Genomic DNA, 20,022 nt, shown 5'->3' with positions numbered 1-20,022 from the left:
TCATCATTCTCCCAAGGTCCTCTCCTCCTCCCTCTCTGGAGTCCCCCTCTCCTCCCCTCCTCTCATCCTCATCTCCTCCGACCTTGTGTTCCCTTTCTCTAGGGAGTCTGAGGCCTGTCCTACTGTCAACGCTAAATCTACTCTCTACCCAGGGAGGAGGAGGAGGAGGAGGAGGAGGAGAGCATCTTTTGCGAGCAACTCGGGAACCAAGATACACTTAGGCTCAATACAGTCATTCATTCTACTGTAAATGAGACACACACACACACACACACACACACAGTAAAAGACACATGTTTATCTAGTGTGAGAATGTCTGTTTCTAAACCAATCGAATCGACCGATCCTGCTGGTTGACAGCCTATCCCCTGGGGTGTCTTTGACACGTCCACTTGATGACATGGTTCTTAGATCAATAACCAATAACATGCCAATCACCAATCAACCCTCTGGTACCCTCACGACACCAGGACAGCGGAGTCAATCACCACCTTCCGGAGACACCTGAAACCCCACCTCTTTAAGGAATACCTGGGATAGGATAAAGTAATCCTTCTAACCCCCCCCCCAAAAAAAGATTTAGATGCACTATTGTAAAGTGGTTGTTCCACTGGATATCATAAGGTGAATGCACCAATTTGTAAGTCGCTCTGGATAAGAGCGTCTGCTAAATGACTTAAATGTAAATGTTAGAAAAACACTCCACGGTGACTAAAACCACATGAATGGCTGGATCTACAATCATCCCTTCATCCTTCCATCCTTCATCCTTCCATCCCTCCATTCCTGATGAGAAGTGAATTGAAAGAGGAGAGATGTGGAATGACTTGAATAATTTATAGTGCTTGGCCAACTCTGTTCGAGGTTAAGAATTCCCATGGCAACCATCTTGGCATCGAATGATCAAACAGATCAGTGACCCCCTCAGGAAGAGAGACAGAAAGACATATTCCAATGGCCACAGTAACATACTACTTAAAGAGATACCCGGGACTTTTGTATACTTTTCAGCCAGTAGTTCTGAAAGTAGCGTCCACAAGCCAAAAGTGGTCCCCTGAAAATGTGCGAACTATGGCACATATGTGCAGATATGGTCTCTCTCTCGCTCTGCTGTGTGTGCATCTTGCTAGCTGCCACTCAAATGGCGAGGGGCTGAAGCTCATTGGCTGGAACTCGAAATGCTAGAGGGCTGGCCCACGTGGGTTAGGGTTATGTTTAGTGGAATGTTTAAAACTAGGGGATTTAATTGAGGTAAGACAGTCATTTTGGTCATACATTGCGTATGTATGAACGACACATTGACACATCCAGCCCAAAGCAGGAGGTTAGAGAATACTTAGTAGGCCCCAAAGTTCTCAAACGTGTCTTTAACATACCACTAGAACAAAGCATTGTTTTGTTCATTTGTTCATTGGAATAGAGCTTTCGGCTCTATGCAGTGCATGGTGGGAGCGTACTGTCTTGTTGCCCTCCAGGAGTTCATGGGCCTTGATGGGGTGGTCGAGGCTGGGCTTGCCCACGTAGACATCACCGTCTTGGGGGAAGGCTGAGAGCAGGGAGAGAAGAGCTCCAGGATTGACGTAGTTATCATCGTCAACATGACACAGCCACCTGGAGAGAGAGGGGACAACACAGGGATCGGTTCCAAACTGAAGGGAACAGTTGATCCCTTTCCTCTGTTCTAATTACAACCAAGGCTTGATTCCAAACCAAACACTGGGACCTTGTCTCTGCCCTTTCTTCTATCAGGTTTGAACACAAATCCTACAGTTTCGTGCAAAATGTTGATAAAAATGTCTGGGACTTTACAAATTCTACTTTTTAACATGATCTCTATGTCCTGTAAAGTGATAGTCTATCTATGCCCTGTAAAGTGATAGTCTATCTATGCCCTGTAAAGTGATAGACTATCTATGTCCTGTAAAGTGATAGTCTATCTATGCCCTGTAAAGTGATAGACTATCTATGTCCTGTAAAGTGATAGTCTCTCTATGTCCTGTAAAGTGATAGTCTATCTATGTCCTGTAAAGTGATAGTCTCTCTATGCCCTGTAAAGTGATAGTCTCTCTATGCCCTGTAAAGTGATAGTCTCTCTATGCCCTGTAAAGTGATAGACTATCTATGCCCTGTAAAGTGATAGACTATCTATGCCCTGTAAAGTGATAGACTATCTATGCCCTGTAAAGTGATAGTCTATCTATGGCCTGTAAAGTGATAGTCTATCTATGTCCTGTAAAGTGATAGTCTCTCTATGTCCTGTAAAGTGATAGTCTATGTGTTTCTCTCTGTCTGGGTTGGGCTGGTCACTCACTTCTTATCAGAGGCCATGAAGTGGTCATATTCAGCAGACATCTTACAGGACAGAGCCTGGTGACTGTGGTCCGACGGACAATCTGTCACAATCAAATTATAACCTGTATATAAAAAAGAATTTCAGTCAGAGCACCTATCAATGTGTTCATTTTACAACACTCTGACATGAGACTTAAATGAGTTTAAAACTGGAACTGTTGTCTAATAAACAACTATCACTCTTAAACATTACAGCTGTTAATACAACATGTCTCTCCTTGCTTGTGATTGGTGGAGATGAAGACCTACCTCTGGAGTTGATGTCTTCATCCTCCGTGTCTGTAAAGATGAACGTCTGGAGAAGGAGAAGAGAGATATAACACACACACACACATACACACATACACATACACACACACACACACGCACACATACACACACACACACACACACGCACACACACACACACACACACACACACACACACACACACACACACACACACACGCACACACAGACACCCCCCCACACACACACGCACACACACACACACGCACACACACACACACACACGCACACACACACACACACACACACACACGCACACACAGACACCCCCCCACACACACACGCACACACACACACACACACACACACACACACACACACACACAGACACCCCCCCCCACACACACGCACACACACACACACACACACACACACACACACACACACACATACACACACACACAAACACCCCCCCCCCCTACACACACACACACACACACACACAGCGAGATAATGGAGGACGGAGTAATACTGACAGAAACAGGCTGCACCATTAGCTAAAGGGAAGACACACACAGTCACACACCCATTTGAACCTTTGACCCTCGCTGCCATTACATTGAAGACAGTGTGAAACAGCAACACTACCCTCCCATTGGGAGATGACATAGCCTTGACCTCTGCTCCCAACACTTTCTCTGTAGACTCAGAAAGCTAGTACAATCTCTCTCTCTCTCTCAACAACAGACTCAGTGATCTAAACAGCATGCATCTATTTCCCTGAGTTCTACAGTAGTACAGCACTGTGTAGCTGGTCCACCACTGACCTCTGTTGGTCACAACTAGCAACAACAGCAACCACTGAAACTACAGATACACTATATATACAAAAGTATGTGGACACCCCTTCAAATTTGTAGATTTGGCTATTTCAGCCACATCCGTTGCTGACAGTCCGATGAACTAATTTGGGTTTGGCGGATGCCAGGAGAACGCTAACTGCCCCAATAGCACTAACTGTAAAGTTTGGTGGAGGAGGAATAATGGTCTGGGCCTGTTTTTCATGGTTCGGGCTAGGAACCATAGTTCCAGTGAAGGGAAATCTTAACACTACAGCATACAATGACATTCTAGACGATTCTGTGCTTCCAACATTGTGGCAACCGTTTGGGGAAGGCCCTTTCCTGTTTCTGCATGACAATGCCCCTGTGCACAAAATGAGGTCGATACAGAAATGGTTTGTTGAGATCGGTGTGGAAGAACTTGACTGGCCTGCACAGAGCCCTGACCTCAACCCCATGGAACACCTTTGGGATGAATTGGAACGGCGACTGCGAGCCAGGTCTAATCGCCCAACATCGATTAGGCCTGGCTCATTCAACCACTAATGCTCTTGTGGTTGAATGGAACCAAGTCCCTGCAGCAATGTTAAAACATCTAGAGGAAAGCCTTCCCAGAAGAGTGGAAGCTGTTATAGCAGCAAAGGGGAGACTAACTCCATATTAATGCCCATGATTTTGGAATGAGATGATCGACGAGCAAGTGTCCACATACTTTTGGTCAGGTAGTGTAGAAGAGCCCTATCAGTGGGCTCCCACTCTAATATCATCCACAGTGTATGACTGCCAATGGAATCACACACAGTCACTCTCTCTCTCTCTCTCTCTCTCTCTCTCTCTCTCTCTCTCTCACACACACACACACACACACAGTGACTGACTGCTGATCCAATCTTCCAAAGGAAGTGATGGGGTGGAGTACAGGGAGTGAAAGGGGGAAAGAGGGAAGATAGGAGAGGGAGAGGGTGGAGATGGGTGAGAGGGAAAAGGAAAGTGTTGTTCCCTCAGAGTGTCTGCTACTCTTTCATCTGAGAGAGAAGAGATAGCAAGACGAGGATGTGTGTCTGTTTCAACTCTCTCCTAAGCATTATCAAACCATTACAGTAAAGCTATAAAACTCCTCCTGAGGTGGGAGGACTTTCCCAAATGGCACCCTATTCTGAATATAGTGCACTATGTAGGGAATAGGATGGCATTTGGGACGGAGTCTTGAGCAGCCTCTGGGTGGATAAAACAGTGTTTTACGGGGTGTAATTCACCACGGTGTGTAATATAACAGAGCAGCCTCTGGGTGGATAAAACAGTGTTTTACGGGGTGTAATTCACCACGGTGTGTAATATAACAGAGCAGCCTCTGGGTGGATAAAACAGTGTTTTACGGGGTGTAATTCACCACGGTGTGTAATATAACACAGCAGCCTCTGGGTGATAAAACAGTGTTTTACGGGGTGTAATTCACCACGGTGTGTAATATAACAGAGCAGCCTCTGGGTGATAAAACAGTGTTTTACGGGGTGTAATTCACCACGGTGTGTAATATAACACAGCAGCCTCTGGGTGATAAAACAGTGTTTTACGGGGTGTAATTCACCACTGTGTGTAATATAACAGAGCAGCCTCTGGGTGATAAAACAGTGTTTTACGGGGTGTAATTCACCACGGTGTGTAATATAACGGAGCAGCCTCTGGGTGGATAAAACAGTGTTTTACGGGGTGTAATTCACCACGGTGTGTAATATAACGGAGCAGCCTCTGGGTGGATAAAACAGTGTTTTACGGGGTGTAATTCACCACGGTGTGTAATATAACAGAGCAGCCTCTGGGTGATAAAACAGTGTTTTACGGGGTGTAATTCACCACGGTGTGTAATATAACAGAGCAGCCTCTGGGTGGATAAAACAGTGTTTTACGGGGTGTAATACACCACGGTGTGTAATATAACAGAGCAGCCTCTGGGTGGATAAAACAGTGTTTTACGGGGTGTAATTCACCACGGTGTGTAATATAACAGAGCAGCCTCTGGGTGGATAAAACAGTGTTTTACGGGGTGTAATACACCACGGTGTGTAATATAACAGAGCAGCCTCTGGGTGGATAAAACAGTGTTTTACGGGGTGTAATTCACCACGGTGTGTAATATAACAGAGCAGCCTCTGGGTGGATAAAACAGTGTTTTACGGGGTGTAATTCACCACGGTGTGTAATATAACGGAGCAGCCTCTGGGTGGATAAAACAGTGTTTTACGGGGTGTAATTCACCACGGTGTGTAATATAACGGAGCAGCCTCTGGGTGATAAAACAGTGTTTTACGGGGTGTAATTCACCACGGTGTGTAATATAACGGAGCTGCCTCTGGGTGGATAAAACAGTGTTTTACGGGGTGTAATTCACCACGGTGTGTAATATAACGGAGCAGCCTCTGGGTGGATAAAACAGTGTTTTACGGGGTGTAATTCACCACGGTGTGTAATATAACAGAGCAGCTTCTGGGTGGATAAAACAGTGTTTTACGGGGTGTAATTCACCACAGTGTGTAATATAACAGAGCAGCCTCCGGGTGGATAAAACAGTGTTTTACGGGGTGTAATTCACCACGGTGTGTAATATAACAGAGCAGCCTCTGGGTGATAAAACAGTGTTTTACGGGGTGTAATTCACCACGGTGTGTAATATAACAGAGCAGCCTCTGGGTGATAAAACAGTGTTTTACGGGGTGTAATTCACCACGGTGTGGAATATAACAGAGCAGCCTCTGGGTGGATAAAACAGTGTTTTACGTGCTGTAATTCACCACGGTGTGTAATATAACAGAGCAGCCTCTGGGTGGATAAAACAGTGTTTTACGTGCTGTAATTCACCACGGTGTGTAATATAACAGAGCAGCCTCTGGGTGGATAAAACAGTGTTTTACGGGGTGTAATTCACCACGGTGTGTAATATAACAGAGCAGCCTCTGGGTGATAAAACAGTGTTTTACGGGGTGTAATTCACCACGGTGTGTAATATAACAGAGCAGCCTCTGGGTGGATAAAACAGTGTTTTACGGGGTGTAATTCACCACGGTGTGTAATATAACAGAGCAGCCTCTAGGTGGATAAAACAGTGTTTTACGGGGTGTAATTCACCACGGTGTGTAATATAACGGAGCAGCCTCTGGGTGGATAAAACAGTGTTTTACGGGGTGTAATTCACCACGGTGTGTAATATAACACAGCAGCCTCTGGGTGATAAAACAGTGTTTTACGGGGTGTAATTCACCACGGTGTGTAATATAACAGAGCAGCTCTGTCAAGAGTTGCTAGGAGTGGTGGTAGGAGTCAGGCGCAGAGAGCAGAGGTAAGGAACTTTGTGTTTATTAAATAAAACACAACACAAACGACGCCAACACAACCGGCGTGGAAAAAATGCAAATTGCCCAGAACAGGTGCATAGCATGAACATAAGATAATAGTAGTAGATCGCCAGCACATCCAAATACAAAAAACACAACCTGACGCTAAATAATCCCGCACAACACTGGGCGGGTTAACCAGGCTTAAATAACCAAAATCAATAAACCAAATGAGGAACAGGTGCAAACAATAAGACATACCAAACGAAAAGGAAAAAAGGATCAGCGGCGGCTAGTAGGTCGGCGACGACGACCGCCGAGCGCCGCCCGAGCAGGCAGGGGAGCCACCTTCGGTGGGATTCGTGACAGTACCCCCCTCCTGACGCGCGGCTCCCGCAGCGCGCCGCCACCGACCTCGAGGGCGACCCGGAGGACGAGGTGCAGGGCGATCCCCATGAAGGCGGTGGAACTCCCTCAGTAGTGGGGGGTCCAAAATGTCCCTCCTGGGTACCCAGCACCTCTCCTCCGCGCCGTACCCCTCCCAGTCGACGAGGTACTGTAGGCCCCCCCCCCGAAGTCTGGAGTCCAGAATGGCGCGTATCCTATACGCCGGGGACCCCCCAATGTCCAGCGGGGGGGGAGGAACCTCCGGCACCTCACCTTCCTGCATGGGACCAGCCACCACCGGCCTGAGGAGAGACACATGAAACGAGGGGTTAATACGGTAGTAAGATGGAAGTTGTAATCGGTAACACACCTCGTTTATCCTCCTCAGGACTTTAAACGGCCCTACACACTGCGGACCCAGCTTCCGGCAGGGCAAGCGGAGGGGCAGGTTTCTAGCCGAGAGCCAGACTCGATCCCCCGGTGCAAACACAGGGGTCTCACTGCGGTGCTGGTCAGCGCTCTTCTTTTGCCGTCCACTCGCCTTGGTGAGTGCGTCCTTGACGGCTCTCCATGTGTCCTTCGAGCGCTGTACCCAATCCTCCACCGCAGGAGCCTCGGTCTGGCTCTGGTGCCATGGAGCCAGGACCGGCTGGTAGCCCAACACGCACTGGAACGGTGACATGTTGGTAGATGAGTGCCGCAGAGAATTTTGGGCTATTTCTGCCCATGGCACGTATCTCGCCCATTCTCTGGGCCGGTCCTGGCAATACGTCCTTAGAAACCTACCCACCTCTTGGTTCACCCTCTCAACCTGCCCATTACTCTCGGGGTGGAAACCCGAGGTCAGGCTGACCGAGACCCCCAAACGTTCCATGAACGCCCTCCAAACTCTGGACGTGAACTGGGGACCCCGATCAGAAACGATGTCCTCGGGCACCCCGTAGTGCCGGAAGACATGGGTAAACAGTGCCTCCGCAGTCTGCAGAGCCGTAGGGAGACCGGGCAACGGGATGAGACGACAGGACTTCGAGAACCGATCCACAACGACCAGGATAGTGGTGTTCCCCTGAGATACGGGAAGGTCAGTGAGGAAGTCCACTGACAAGTGTGACCACGGCCGCTGTGGAACGGGGAGGGGGTGTAATTTCCCTCTAGGCAGGTGTCGAGGAGCCTTGCTCTGAGCGCACACCGAGCAGGAGGAAACATAGAACCGCACGTCTTTACCCAAGGTGGGCCACCAGTATTTCCCCCTCAGGTTCCGCACTGTCCTCTCAATCCCAGGGTGACCCGAAGAGGGGAGATTATGGGCCCATCGAATCAATCGATCACGGAGACCAAGCGGTACGTACTGAACACCTGCCGGACACTGCGATGGTGCAGGTTCCGACCGTAACGCCCGCTCGATCTCCGCGTCCAGCTCCCATACCACCGGAGCTACCAAACACGACGCCGGAAGAATGGGAGCCGGATCGATGGCCCTCTCCTCGGTGTCATATAGGCGGGACAGTGCGTCGGCCTTCGTGTTCTGTGAACCTGGCCGATAGGAGATCGTGAACCGGAAACGGGTAAAGAACATGGCCCACCTGGCCTGACGCGGATTCAGTCTCCTAGCTGCCCGGATGTACTCGAGATTACGGTGGTCAGTCCAGATGAGGAAAGGGTGCCTAGCCCCCTCAAGCCAATGTCTCCACACCTTCAGAGCCTTGACCACAGCTAACAACTCCCTGTCCCCCACGTCATAGTTCTGCTCCGCCGGCCCCAGCTTCCTAGAAAAGAAAGCGCACGGGCGGAGTTTGGGTGGCGTGCCCGAGCGCTGTGATAGCACGGCCCCCACCCCAGTCTCGGACGCGTCCACCTCCACTATGAATGCCAAAGAGGGATCCGGATGAGCCAGCACTGGAGCAACGGTAAACAGCTCCTTCAAGCGACTGAACGCTCTGTTCGCCTCTGTTGACCAGCGCAAGCGCGCCGGACCCCCCTTCAGCAGTGAGGTAATGGGAGCCGCAACTTGACCAAAGCCCCGGATAAACCTCCGGTAGTAATTGGCAAACCCTAAAAACCGCTGCACCTCCTTTACCGTGGTCGGAGTCGGCCAATTACGCACGGCTTTAACGCGGTCATCCTCCATCACCACCCCCGAGGTGGAAATGCGATACCCTAGGAAGGAAACGGCTCGTTTGAAAAACTCACATTTCTCAGCCTTGACGTACAGGTCATTCTCCAGCAGTCGTCCAAGCACCTTGCGCACCAGGGAGACATGCGCGGCGCGGGTGGCGGAATAAATCAAGATGTCGTCAATATACACCACCACCCCCTGCCCGTGCAGGTCCCTGAGAATCTCGTCAACAAAGGATTGAAAGACGGCTGGAGCATTCTTTAACCCGTACGGCATGACGAGGTACTCATAGTGGCCCGATGTGGTACTGAATGCGGTTTTCCACTCGTCTCCTCCCCGGATACGCACCAGATTGTAAGCGCTCCTGAGGTCCAGTTTCGTGAAAAACCGCGCGCCGTGAAATGATTCCACCGCCGTAGCGATGAGAGGTAGTGGGTAACTGAACCCTACTGTGATGGAATTTAGACCTCTATAATCAATGCACGGGCGCAAACCTCCATCTTTTTTCTTCACGAAAAAGAAACTCGAGGAGACGGGTGACATGGAGGGCCGTATATACCCCTGTCTCAGAGATTCCGTGACATATGTCTCCATAGCCAACGTCTCCTCTTGTGACAATGGGTACACATGACTCCTGGGAAGTGCAGCGTTTACCTGGAGATTTATCACGCAATCCCCTCGTCGATGAGGTGGTAATCGGGTCGCCCTCTTTTTACAGAAGGCGATAGCCAAATCGGCATATTCTGAGGGAATGCGCACTGTGGAAACCTGGTCTGGACTCTCCACCGTCGTCGCACCGATGGAAACTCCCTTACACCTGCCTGAGCACTCCTCTGACCACCCTCTGAGAACCCCCTGTCTCCACGAAATATTGGGATTGTGATTGGCCAGCCAGGGAATCCCCAGCACCACTGGAAACGCAGGAGAATCAATGAGGAAGAGACTAATCCGTTCTCCATGATCCCCCTGCGTTACCATGTCCAGTGGCACCGTGGCCTCCCTGACCAGTCCTGACCCTAATGGTCGGCTATCTAAGGAGTGCACGGGGAAAGGTTGGTCCAACGATACCAGGGGAATCCCTAGCCTTAATGCGAGCCCACGATCCATAAAGTTTCCAGCTGCGCCTGAATCGACTAGCGCCTTATGCTGGAAAGAGGGAGAAAACAAGGGGAAAGTTACTAAAACGAACATGTGACCAACAGGGGGCTCTGGGTGAGGTTGGTGCTTACTCACCTGAGATGGACGAGGAGTGCTCCGCCTGCCATCCCGATTCCCAGAGGAGCTCCCCCAGCACCGGTCGGTAGTGTGTCCTCTCCGACCACACTGGGGACAAGGGGAGCCTCCTCCTCCGGTTCCCCTGGACGCGGCCCCCCCTAGCTCCATAGGAATGGGAGCTGGAGGACCTGGAGGTGGAACCAACAGGACCCCGTCTGGACGCCCGCGCGCAGCCAGCAGATTGTCAAGACGAATGGACATGTCGATCAGTTCATCCAGTGACAGAGTAGTGTCCCGACAGGCTAGCTCACGGCGGACGTCCTCCCGGAGGCTACACCTATAGTGGTCCATCAGGGCCCTGTCGTTCCACCCCGCTCCTGCAGCCAAGGTCCGGAACTCCAGAGCAAAGTCCTGTGCGCTCCTCGTCTCCTGACGCAGGTGGAACAGCCGTTCACCCGCCGCCCGGCCTTCAGCTGGGTGGTCGAACACGGCCCGGAAACGGCGGGTGAACTCGGGGTAATGATCCCTTGCCGAGTCTGGACCATACCACACTGCGTTGGCCCACTCCAGGGCACGTCCCGTTAAGCAGGAGACGAGGACGCTTACGCTCTCCTCTCCCGAGGGAGTTGGATGAACGGTAGCCAGGTACAAATCCAACTGTAGCAGGAACCCCTGGCACCCAGCCGCCGCTCCATCGTACTCCCTGGGGAGAGCCAGGCGTAGGGCTCCGGGTCCGGACGTCGGTGGAGGGGTAGATGGTGGAGGGGGATTTGGGGCTGGGGATGCGGTAGGGAGGCCACTCCTCTCCCATCGGTCCATCCTTTCCATCATCTGCTCCATCGCTGAGCCGATTCGGTGGAGGATGGTGGTATGGTGAAGGACCCGTTCCTCCATCGATGGGAGAGGAGGGGAGGCTGCTCCTGCTGACTCCATAGCTGGTGCGGGATTCTGTCAAGAGTTGCTAGGAGTGGTGGTAGGAGTCAGGCGCAGAGAGCAGAGGTAAGGAACTTTGTGTTTATTAAATAAAACACAACACAAACGACGCCAACACAACCGGCGTGGAAAAAATGCAAATTGCCCAGAACAGGTGCATAGCATGAACATAAGATAATAGTAGTAGATCGCCAGCACATCCAAATACAAAAAACACAACCTGACGCTAAATAATCCCGCACAACACTGGGCGGGTTAACCAGGCTTAAATAACCAAAATCAATAAACCAAATGAGGAACAGGTGCAAACAATAAGACATACCAAACGAAAAGGAAAAAAGGATCAGCGGCGGCTAGTAGGTCGGCGACGACGACCGCCGAGCGCCGCCCGAGCAGGCAGGGGAGCCACCTTCGGTGGGATTCGTGACAAGCTCCTCTCCTCCTGTCTGTGTGTGTGTGTGTGTGTGTGTGTGTGTGTGTGTGTGTGTGTGTGTGTGTGTGTGTGTGTGTGTGTGTGTATGTGTGTGTTAATATGTGTATCTCTCTGTTTCTGTGTGTGTGTGTTAATATGTGTATCTCTCTGTTTCTGTGTGTGTGTTTTAATATGTGTATCTCTCTGTTCCTGTGTGTGTGTTTCACCAAGGAGAAGGGACTTACTCTCCACAGTATGACTCATATCCTCTCTGGTCTCAGAGGTGGCGTGACATCATGACAGTCCTGTGTAGCTCAGTTGGTAGATCATGGTGCTTGCAATGCCAGGGTTGTGGGTTTGATTCCCATGGGGGACCAGTATGAAAATGTATGCACTCACTACTGTAAGTAACTCTGGATAACAGCATCTGCTAAATGACTACAGTGTAAAATGTTAAGAACTGAACCAAATGTGTGTGTGTGATGCAGAGAGATACTGTAAAATGTGTGTACTGGTACTCTATAAAAGGCAGCGATTGGTCCACCGTAGGGATGAAGTAATTGCCTTAATAGCTTTAGTGCACGAGATGAACTGCATGTATCTATCATAGAGCCCTGTCTACCCACTACAACACACACACCCATGTGATCTGCACTCCATCTATCTCCATTGAAACAACAGTACAGTCTACCTCTCATATTGAGTATAGCTACCTCTAAATCTTCCCTTTAGCCATTTTATAGCTCTCCTCCCCCTAGCCCCCTGTGGGTACTTTTCTTTCTTCTCCTCCGCATCCCTCCATCCCATCACTCGTTCAAAGGAGGAGTAATTCACAGATCGATTCCCTGGTGATGAAACCAAAAGAGGCGCTGCTTGACTCAGGACCCAGAGGCCTTGTGTCATTAGTTTCCTCCCTGACAGTCATAATTCAGGCAACTGCACCAGCACCACGGCTCCATAATGTCCGCTAGGCCCCTATCATTCTGCCTGGGCTAAAGAGGCTGAAGAGCCAACATGGCTGAGTGGGGGCTGGCAGTGGCTCGTAAACTAGACAGTGGGAGTTGAATGGGGGAGAGAGAGAGAGAGAGAGAGAGAGAGAGAGAGAGAGAGAGAGAGAGAGAGAGAGAGATAAATCTGTCTCTTTTACTCATGCTGTAAAACATAGCTGGATAGATTTCTCTCCTATAGAGTGTAATGCAGTTGGGTCCTGTATCAGTGTACTACTGTGACTTTAAATCATCTGTCTCTTCTAATGGAGTATGGACAGGAGTACATGGTTTATCTTTTGTGTTGTGTTGTGTTGTTTTGACACACACACACACACAACACTACTACAGGATGCTGTGTGTGTCTGTGTGTTTGCTGTCTGTGCCAGGGTGACGCCACAGCCGCAGAGCAACTACGCTGAAACGGAAACTGATCTGAGAACAGGAAGTCTATGAAGAGAACATAGAACTGTGTGTGTGCGTGTGTGTGTGCATGTATGTTAGGGTCGAGAAAAACAAATAGCCAGAATCTTTGCGTTAACGTTCCACTTGTAAGAAATGAAAATAAGCAACATTAGACTATATACACATCATCTGTAGATAGTAGCCATGACAACACTGTTGGAGGGAAAACATTTCCTCTGAGGTTCTACAGAGCTTCCGTTCTGACTCTCAGCTGAAGAGAGAGACGGGGGGGGAGAGAGAGAGAGACGGGGGGAGAGCGAGAGAGAGACCGGGGGGAGAGAGAGAGAGACGGGGGGAGAGAGAGAGACTGGGGAGGAGAGAGAGAGAGGGAGTGGGAGAGAGAGAGAGACGGGGGGGGAGAGAGAGACGGAGAGAGAGAGAGAAGGGGGGGGAGAGAGAGAGAGAGGGGGGAGAGAGAGAGAGAGAGACGGGGGAGGAGAGGAGGAGAGAGAGAGAGAGAGAGACGGGGGAGAGAGAGAGAGGGGAGAGGAGAGAGAGAGAGGGGGGGAGAGAGAGAGAGACGGGGGGAGAGAGAGAGAGACGGGGGGGAGAGAGAGAGAGACGGGGGGGGAGAGAGAGAGAGGGAGAGAGAGAGAGACGGGGGGAGAGAGAGAGAGACGAGGGGAGGAAGGAGAAGAGAGGAGACGGGGGGGAGAGAGAGAGAGAGAGACGGGGGGAGAGAGAGAGAGGACGGGGGAGGAGAGAGAGAGAGGGGGGGAGAGAGAGAGAGAGACGGGGGGGAGAGGAGAGAGAGAGGAGAGCGGGGGGGAAGAGAGAGAGACGAGGGGGGGAGAGAGAGAGAGACGGGGGGAGAGAGAGAGAGACGGGGGGAGAGAGAGAGAGAGACGGGGGGAGAGAGAGAGAGAGACGGGGGGGAGAGAGAGAGAGACGGGGGGAGAGGAGAGAGAGAGAGGGGGAGAGAGGAGAGAGAGAGGGGGGAGAGAGAGAGAGAGAGACGGGGAGAGAGATAGAGCGCTGGGGGATGGAGAGGAGAGAGACGGGGGAGGAGAGAGAGAGAGAGACGGGGAGAGAGAGAGAGACGGGGGAGAGAGAGAGAGAGACGGGGGGGAGAGAGAGGGGAGAGAGAGAGAGAGGGAGACGGGGGGGAGAGAGAGAGAGACGGGGGGGAGAGAGAGAGAGAGACGGGGGGGAGAGAGAGAGAGAGGGGTGAAAGAGAGAGAGCTGATGATTTCACTTCTCTAAAACTAAGACTAAAGTTAACATCTGCTGAGGACCAAACCACGAGTCACCCTGTCTGTCCATCTGAATCACTGGCTGACGAGAAAGTATAAAGGCTTTTATATGACCCTGAAGAAATCGCTGACATTTGCATACTTCTTCAGAGAAAAGGCACGTGTAAAATGTGCCTCATATTTTGAGGAACAGGTACATGGGTAAAAAAAATGGTTTGAAAACATGTATTGGGAACACTATCATTGTCTATGAGAACCAAAAATGGAATGCCAACTGCCAATGAAGTAGTGTTCTACAACTTTTACAATACAAAGTACCCCATGTATATCTGCCAGGCAGTCATTTCACACAAACACAGCTTCCAACAGTCACCTCAAACACTTCTAGAAGTGTGACACCGTTAGATGCTTGTTAGGATTTCGCTTTGACAAGACACTTCAAGATAGGACCTAGGAATATAGGGTGTGTGTGTGTGTGTGTGTGTGTGTGTGTGTGTGTGTGTGTGTGTGTGTGTGTGTGTGTGTGTGTGTGTGTGTGTGTGTGTGTGTGTGTGTGTGTGTGTGTGTGTGTGTGTGTGTGTGTGTGTGTGTGTAATTTGCTACCCCTACCATACAGCCAAACCTAACACATCATCAATGGGACTACTAGACTACTCCTCACATATGCTTCACTATAACTCTGATACAGTCTGATAGTCAAAAGCCCCAGTCATGTTGACTCAGCGTAGAAAGTAGGGAAGTAGGAAGTGCTGCTTTCATTTGTAAAGAACATGACTGTTCAAAACAGGAAGAGGACAAGCTGAGTTGGGCCATAGTGAATAAATTAGGTGTTTCTCAATCAACAGGCCCTCCAGCCCTAAGAACTGAACAATAACTGTGTAGGTTAGGTTACCTACCATGTAATAACTGTAGACCTATTCTCATGTTACCACTGTTCACCTACCATGTAATAACTGTAGACCTATTCCCATGTTACCACTGGTCACCTGCCATGTAATAACTGTAGACCTATTCCCATGTTACCACTGTGCATCTACCATGTAATAACTGTAGACCTATTCCCATGTTACCACTGGTCACCTGCCATGTAATAACTGTAGACCTATTCCCATGTTACCACTGGTCACCTGCCATGTAATAACTGTAGACCTATTCCCATGTGACCACTGTGCACCTACCATGTAATAACTGTAGACCTATTCCCATGTTACCACTGTGCACCTGCCATGTAATAACTGAAGACCTATTCCCATGTTACCACTGTGCACTTACCATGTAATAACTGTAGACCTATTCCCACGTTACCACTGGTCACCTGCCATGTAATAACTGTAGATCTATTCCCATGTTACCACTGTGCAACTACCATGTAATAACTGTAGACCTATTCTCATGTTACCACTGTGCCCTACCATGTAATAACTGTAGACCTATTCCCATGTCACCACTGTGCACCTACCATGTAATAACTGTAGACCTATTCCCATGTCACCACTGCGTACCTACCATGTAATAACTGTAGACCTATTCCCATGTTACCACTGGTCACCTACCATGTAATAACTGTAGACCTATTCCCATGTTACCACTGTGCACCTACCATGTAATAACTGTAGACCTATTCTCATGTTACCACTGTGCACCTACCATGTAATAACTGTAGACCTATTCCCATGTCACCACTGCGTACCTACCATGTAATAACTGTAGACCTATTCTCATGTTACCACTGTGCACCTACCATGTAATAACTGTAGACCTATTCTCATGTTACCACTGTGCACCTACCATGTAATAACTGTAGATCTATTCCCATGTTACCACTGTGCACCTACCATGTAATAACTGTAGACCTATTCCCATGTTACCACTGTGCACCTACCATGTAATAACTGTAGATCTATTCCCATGTTACCACTGTGCACCTACCATGTAATAACTGTAGACCTATTCCCATGTTACCACTGTGCACCTACCATGTAATAACTGTAGACCTATTCCCATGTTACCACTGTGCACCTACCATGTAATAACTGTAGACCTATTCCCATGTTACCACTGTGCACCTACCATGTAATAACTGTAGATATATTCCCATGTTACCACTGTGCACCTGCCATGTAATAACTGTAGACCTATTCCCATGTTACCACTGTGCACCTACCATGTAATAACTGTAGACCGATTCTCATGTTACCACTGTGCACCTACCATGTAATAACTGAAGACCTATTCCCATGTGACCACTGTGCACCTGTCATGTAATAACTGTAGACCTATTCCCATGTTACCACTGTGCACCTGCCATGTAATAACTGTAGACCTATTCCCATCTTACCACTGTGCACCTACCATGTAATAACTGTAGACCTATTCCCATGTTCCCACTGTGCACCTGCCATGTATTAACTGTAGTCCTATTCTCATGTTACCACTGTGCACCTACCATGTAATAACTGTAGACCTATGCCCATGTTACCACTGTGTACCTACCATGTAAGAACTGGAGACCTATTCTCATCTTACCACTGTGCACCTACCATGTAATAACTTTAGACCTATTCCCATGTTACCACTGTGCACTTACCATGTAACAACTGTAGACCTATTTCCATGTTACCACTGGGCACCTACCATGTAATAACTGTAGACCTATTAAAATCTTAGCACTCTACAACTACCATGTAATAACTGTAGACCTATCCCCATGTTTCCACTGTGCACCTACCATGTAAGAACTGGAGACCTATTCCCATGTTACAGCTGTGAACCTACCATGTAAGAACTGTAGACCTATTCCCATGTTACAGCTGTGCACCTACCACTTAATAACTTTAGAACTATTCCCATGTTACCACTGTTCACCTACCATGTAATAACTGTAGACCTATTCTCATGTTACCACTGTGCACCTACCATGTAATAACTGTAGACCTATTCCCATGTTACCACTGTGCACCTACCATGTAATAACTGTAGACCTATTCCCATGTTACCACTGTGCACCTACCATGTAATAACTGTAGTCCTATTCCCATGTTACCACTGTGCACCTACCATGTAATAACTGTAGACCTATTCCCATGTTACCACTGTGCACCTACCATGTAATAACTGTAGACCCATTCCCATGTTACCACTGTGCACCTACCATGTAATAACTGTAGACCTATTCCCATGTTACCACTGTGCACCTACCATGTAATAACTGTAGACCTATTCCCATGTTACCACTGTGCACCTGCCATGTAATAACTGAAGACCTATTCCCATGTTACCACTGTGCACCTACCATGTAATAACTGTAGACCTATTCCCATGTCACCACTGCGTACCTACCATGTAATAACTGTAGACCTATTCCCATGTTACCACTGTGCACCTACCATGTAATAACTGTAGACCTATTCCCATGTTACCACTGTGCACCTGCCATGTAATAACTGTAGACCTGTTCCCATGTTACCACTGTGCACCTACCATGTAATAACTGTAGACCTATTCCCATGTTACCACTGTGCACCTACCATGTAATAACTGTAGACCTATTCCCATGTTACCACTGTGCACCTACCATGTAATAACTGTAGACCTATTCAAATCTTACCACTGTGCACCTACCATGTAATAACTGTAGACCTATTCCCATGTTACCACTGTGAACTTACCATGTAATAACTGTAGACCTATTCCCATGTTACCACTGTGCACCTATCATGTAATAACTGTAGACCTATTCCCATGTTACCACTGTGCAACTACCATGTAATAACTGTAGACCTATTCAAATCTTACCACTGTGCACCTACCATGTAATAACTGTAGACCTATTCCCATGTTACCACTGTGCACTTACCATGTAATAACTGTAGACCTATTCCCATGTTACCACTGTGCACCTGCCATGTAATAACTGTAGACCTATTGCCATGTTACCACTGTGCACCTACCATGTAATAACTGTAGACCTATTCCCATGTTACCACTGTGCACCTGCCATGTAATAACTTTAGACCTATTCCCATGTTACCACTATGCACCTACCATGTAATAACTGTAGACCTATTCCCATGTTACCACTGTGCACTTACCATGTAATAACTGTAGACCTATTCCCATGTTACCACTGTGCACCTACCATGTAATAACTGTAGACCTATTCCCATGTTACCACTGTGCACCTACCATGTAATAACTGTAGACCTATTCCCATGTTACCACTGTGCACCTACCATGTAATAACTGGGAATAAGGGGACTATTGAGGCTATTGGTTAATCCATGTCACTAATCAGTGATATCTAGGTTATTGCAATAAAATGACTCTGAACTAGGCCTACAGTAAAGCAAAAAGACAGTGATATGCGTATTTTGACTTCTGTAGGCTACTTTATCCCAAAAATGTCAATGTTACTTGATAATTGAAAGGTCCCCCTCAAAGTACCCTAAAATATTAGGTAACATTTAAACAACGTTGATGAATACGTGCTGGACCAATCAATCACACTCACGTGCTCCTTGGTCTTGGAGATCCACGTCTCGAGGAGGAGAGAGAGGCGCGTGCCGTGGAACCTTCCGGTGCTCTTCACCGCGAGGAAGATGTCCGTTAACCTCAACAGGGATGGAGTGACGACAACCCTTCTCTGTTCCAACGCCCTCAACTTGTCTCTCCTTCTCTGTATCTCCGCTTGTAAGCCACCAACAGTCTGGTTCATAGTAGAGACAGCGGCGGGTTGTCGAGGAAACTTGGCCGGCTTTGTTGGCTCCTTTGCCGGGGAGAGAGGCGCCTCTTGAATCGAGCGCAGTAAGTCTCCCCCGGACGGATTGTGGATAGAATTGAGTTTGTGGAGATTCCGCGTCCTTAGTTGAAAGTCCACGATTAAAACAATGAAGAACATTAATATAAAAACAGGGAGTGCCCGAAGCATCCTTCTTCTATGCATGATAAACTGAGATTGTAGGCTATTTCATTTGAAGCGGACAGAAAGTGGATGTGATCAAGGGAGTATTATGTCTCGACCCGTTGAACACATCCTCAACTTCCTTCTGCAATGTATTCTGATCTAATTTAGTGATCATCCTCCAATGACAAGCGCCTTCCGTTGACAAATCATTCTGACACTGCCCCACGTATTTTATATGGGCTATTAATTCCTTTTTGTTCCGACAATTTTAAGTTTTTAAAAAGTTTGCTGTCCACTCATTGTGACCTTAAATATTCAATTACCCACATCGAAGTTGTAAAGTGTATTCTCAAACTAATATGCATTTCTCTGGCAACTTCCCATCAAAACTTTTATAACTGTCTCTCTCACCACCTGCCGACTTTAGTATGAACCATTTTCTTTCATGAGTTTGACATATTTGTCTATCTGAGTCTGTCTGGTCTGGTAGCTACACAACGGTCTTCCTACCTGTCACTTCTCCCTGGAGTTTCAGGCCAGCGGAAGGGAGGAGATATGTGTCATTCGTTCCCTCACCACTGCAATCACTTCCGCCTCTTCCCTTCGGTAAAGGCACCGTGCGTAATTTGAATGACAAATTAACAGTAGAGAGAAAAATGTA

General features: G+C 48.5%; 1 protein-coding gene and 1 long non-coding RNA gene across 2 annotated transcripts in view; both read right to left on the bottom strand.

Annotated features, from left to right (window-relative positions):
- The window catches only part of LOC115191206 (beta-1,3-N-acetylglucosaminyltransferase manic fringe-like), a 25,449-nt gene extending 5,561 nt beyond the window's left edge, over positions 1–19,888 (bottom strand). Inside the window, exons 1-4 of the mRNA XM_029749146.1 lie at positions 18,969–19,888; positions 2,602–2,647; positions 2,312–2,414; positions 1,458–1,611 (exon numbers count right to left, since the gene is read on the bottom strand). Of these exons, the coding sequence (XP_029605006.1) occupies positions 1,458–1,611; positions 2,312–2,414; positions 2,602–2,647; positions 18,969–19,400 (735 nt within the window). The 5' untranslated portion in view covers positions 19,401–19,888. The remainder of the gene's footprint in view (positions 1–1,457; positions 1,612–2,311; positions 2,415–2,601; positions 2,648–18,968) is intronic.
- On the bottom strand, positions 15,054–16,010 carry LOC115191209 (uncharacterized). Its single transcript, XR_003877562.1, has 2 exons — positions 15,961–16,010; positions 15,054–15,679 (listed from the first exon to the last, which is right to left on the bottom strand). It is a non-coding gene; the product is annotated as an uncharacterized LOC115191209 (long non-coding RNA).
- Positions 19,889–20,022: the final 134 nt, after the last annotated feature.

The sequence above is a fragment of the Salmo trutta genome, unplaced genomic scaffold (assembly GCF_901001165.1).
Source record: "Salmo trutta unplaced genomic scaffold, fSalTru1.1, whole genome shotgun sequence".
Classification (NCBI taxonomy): domain Eukaryota; kingdom Metazoa; phylum Chordata; class Actinopteri; order Salmoniformes; family Salmonidae; genus Salmo; species Salmo trutta.
Note: the sequence above shows the minus strand (reverse complement) of the source record. Positions and strands in the feature narration are given on the sequence as shown.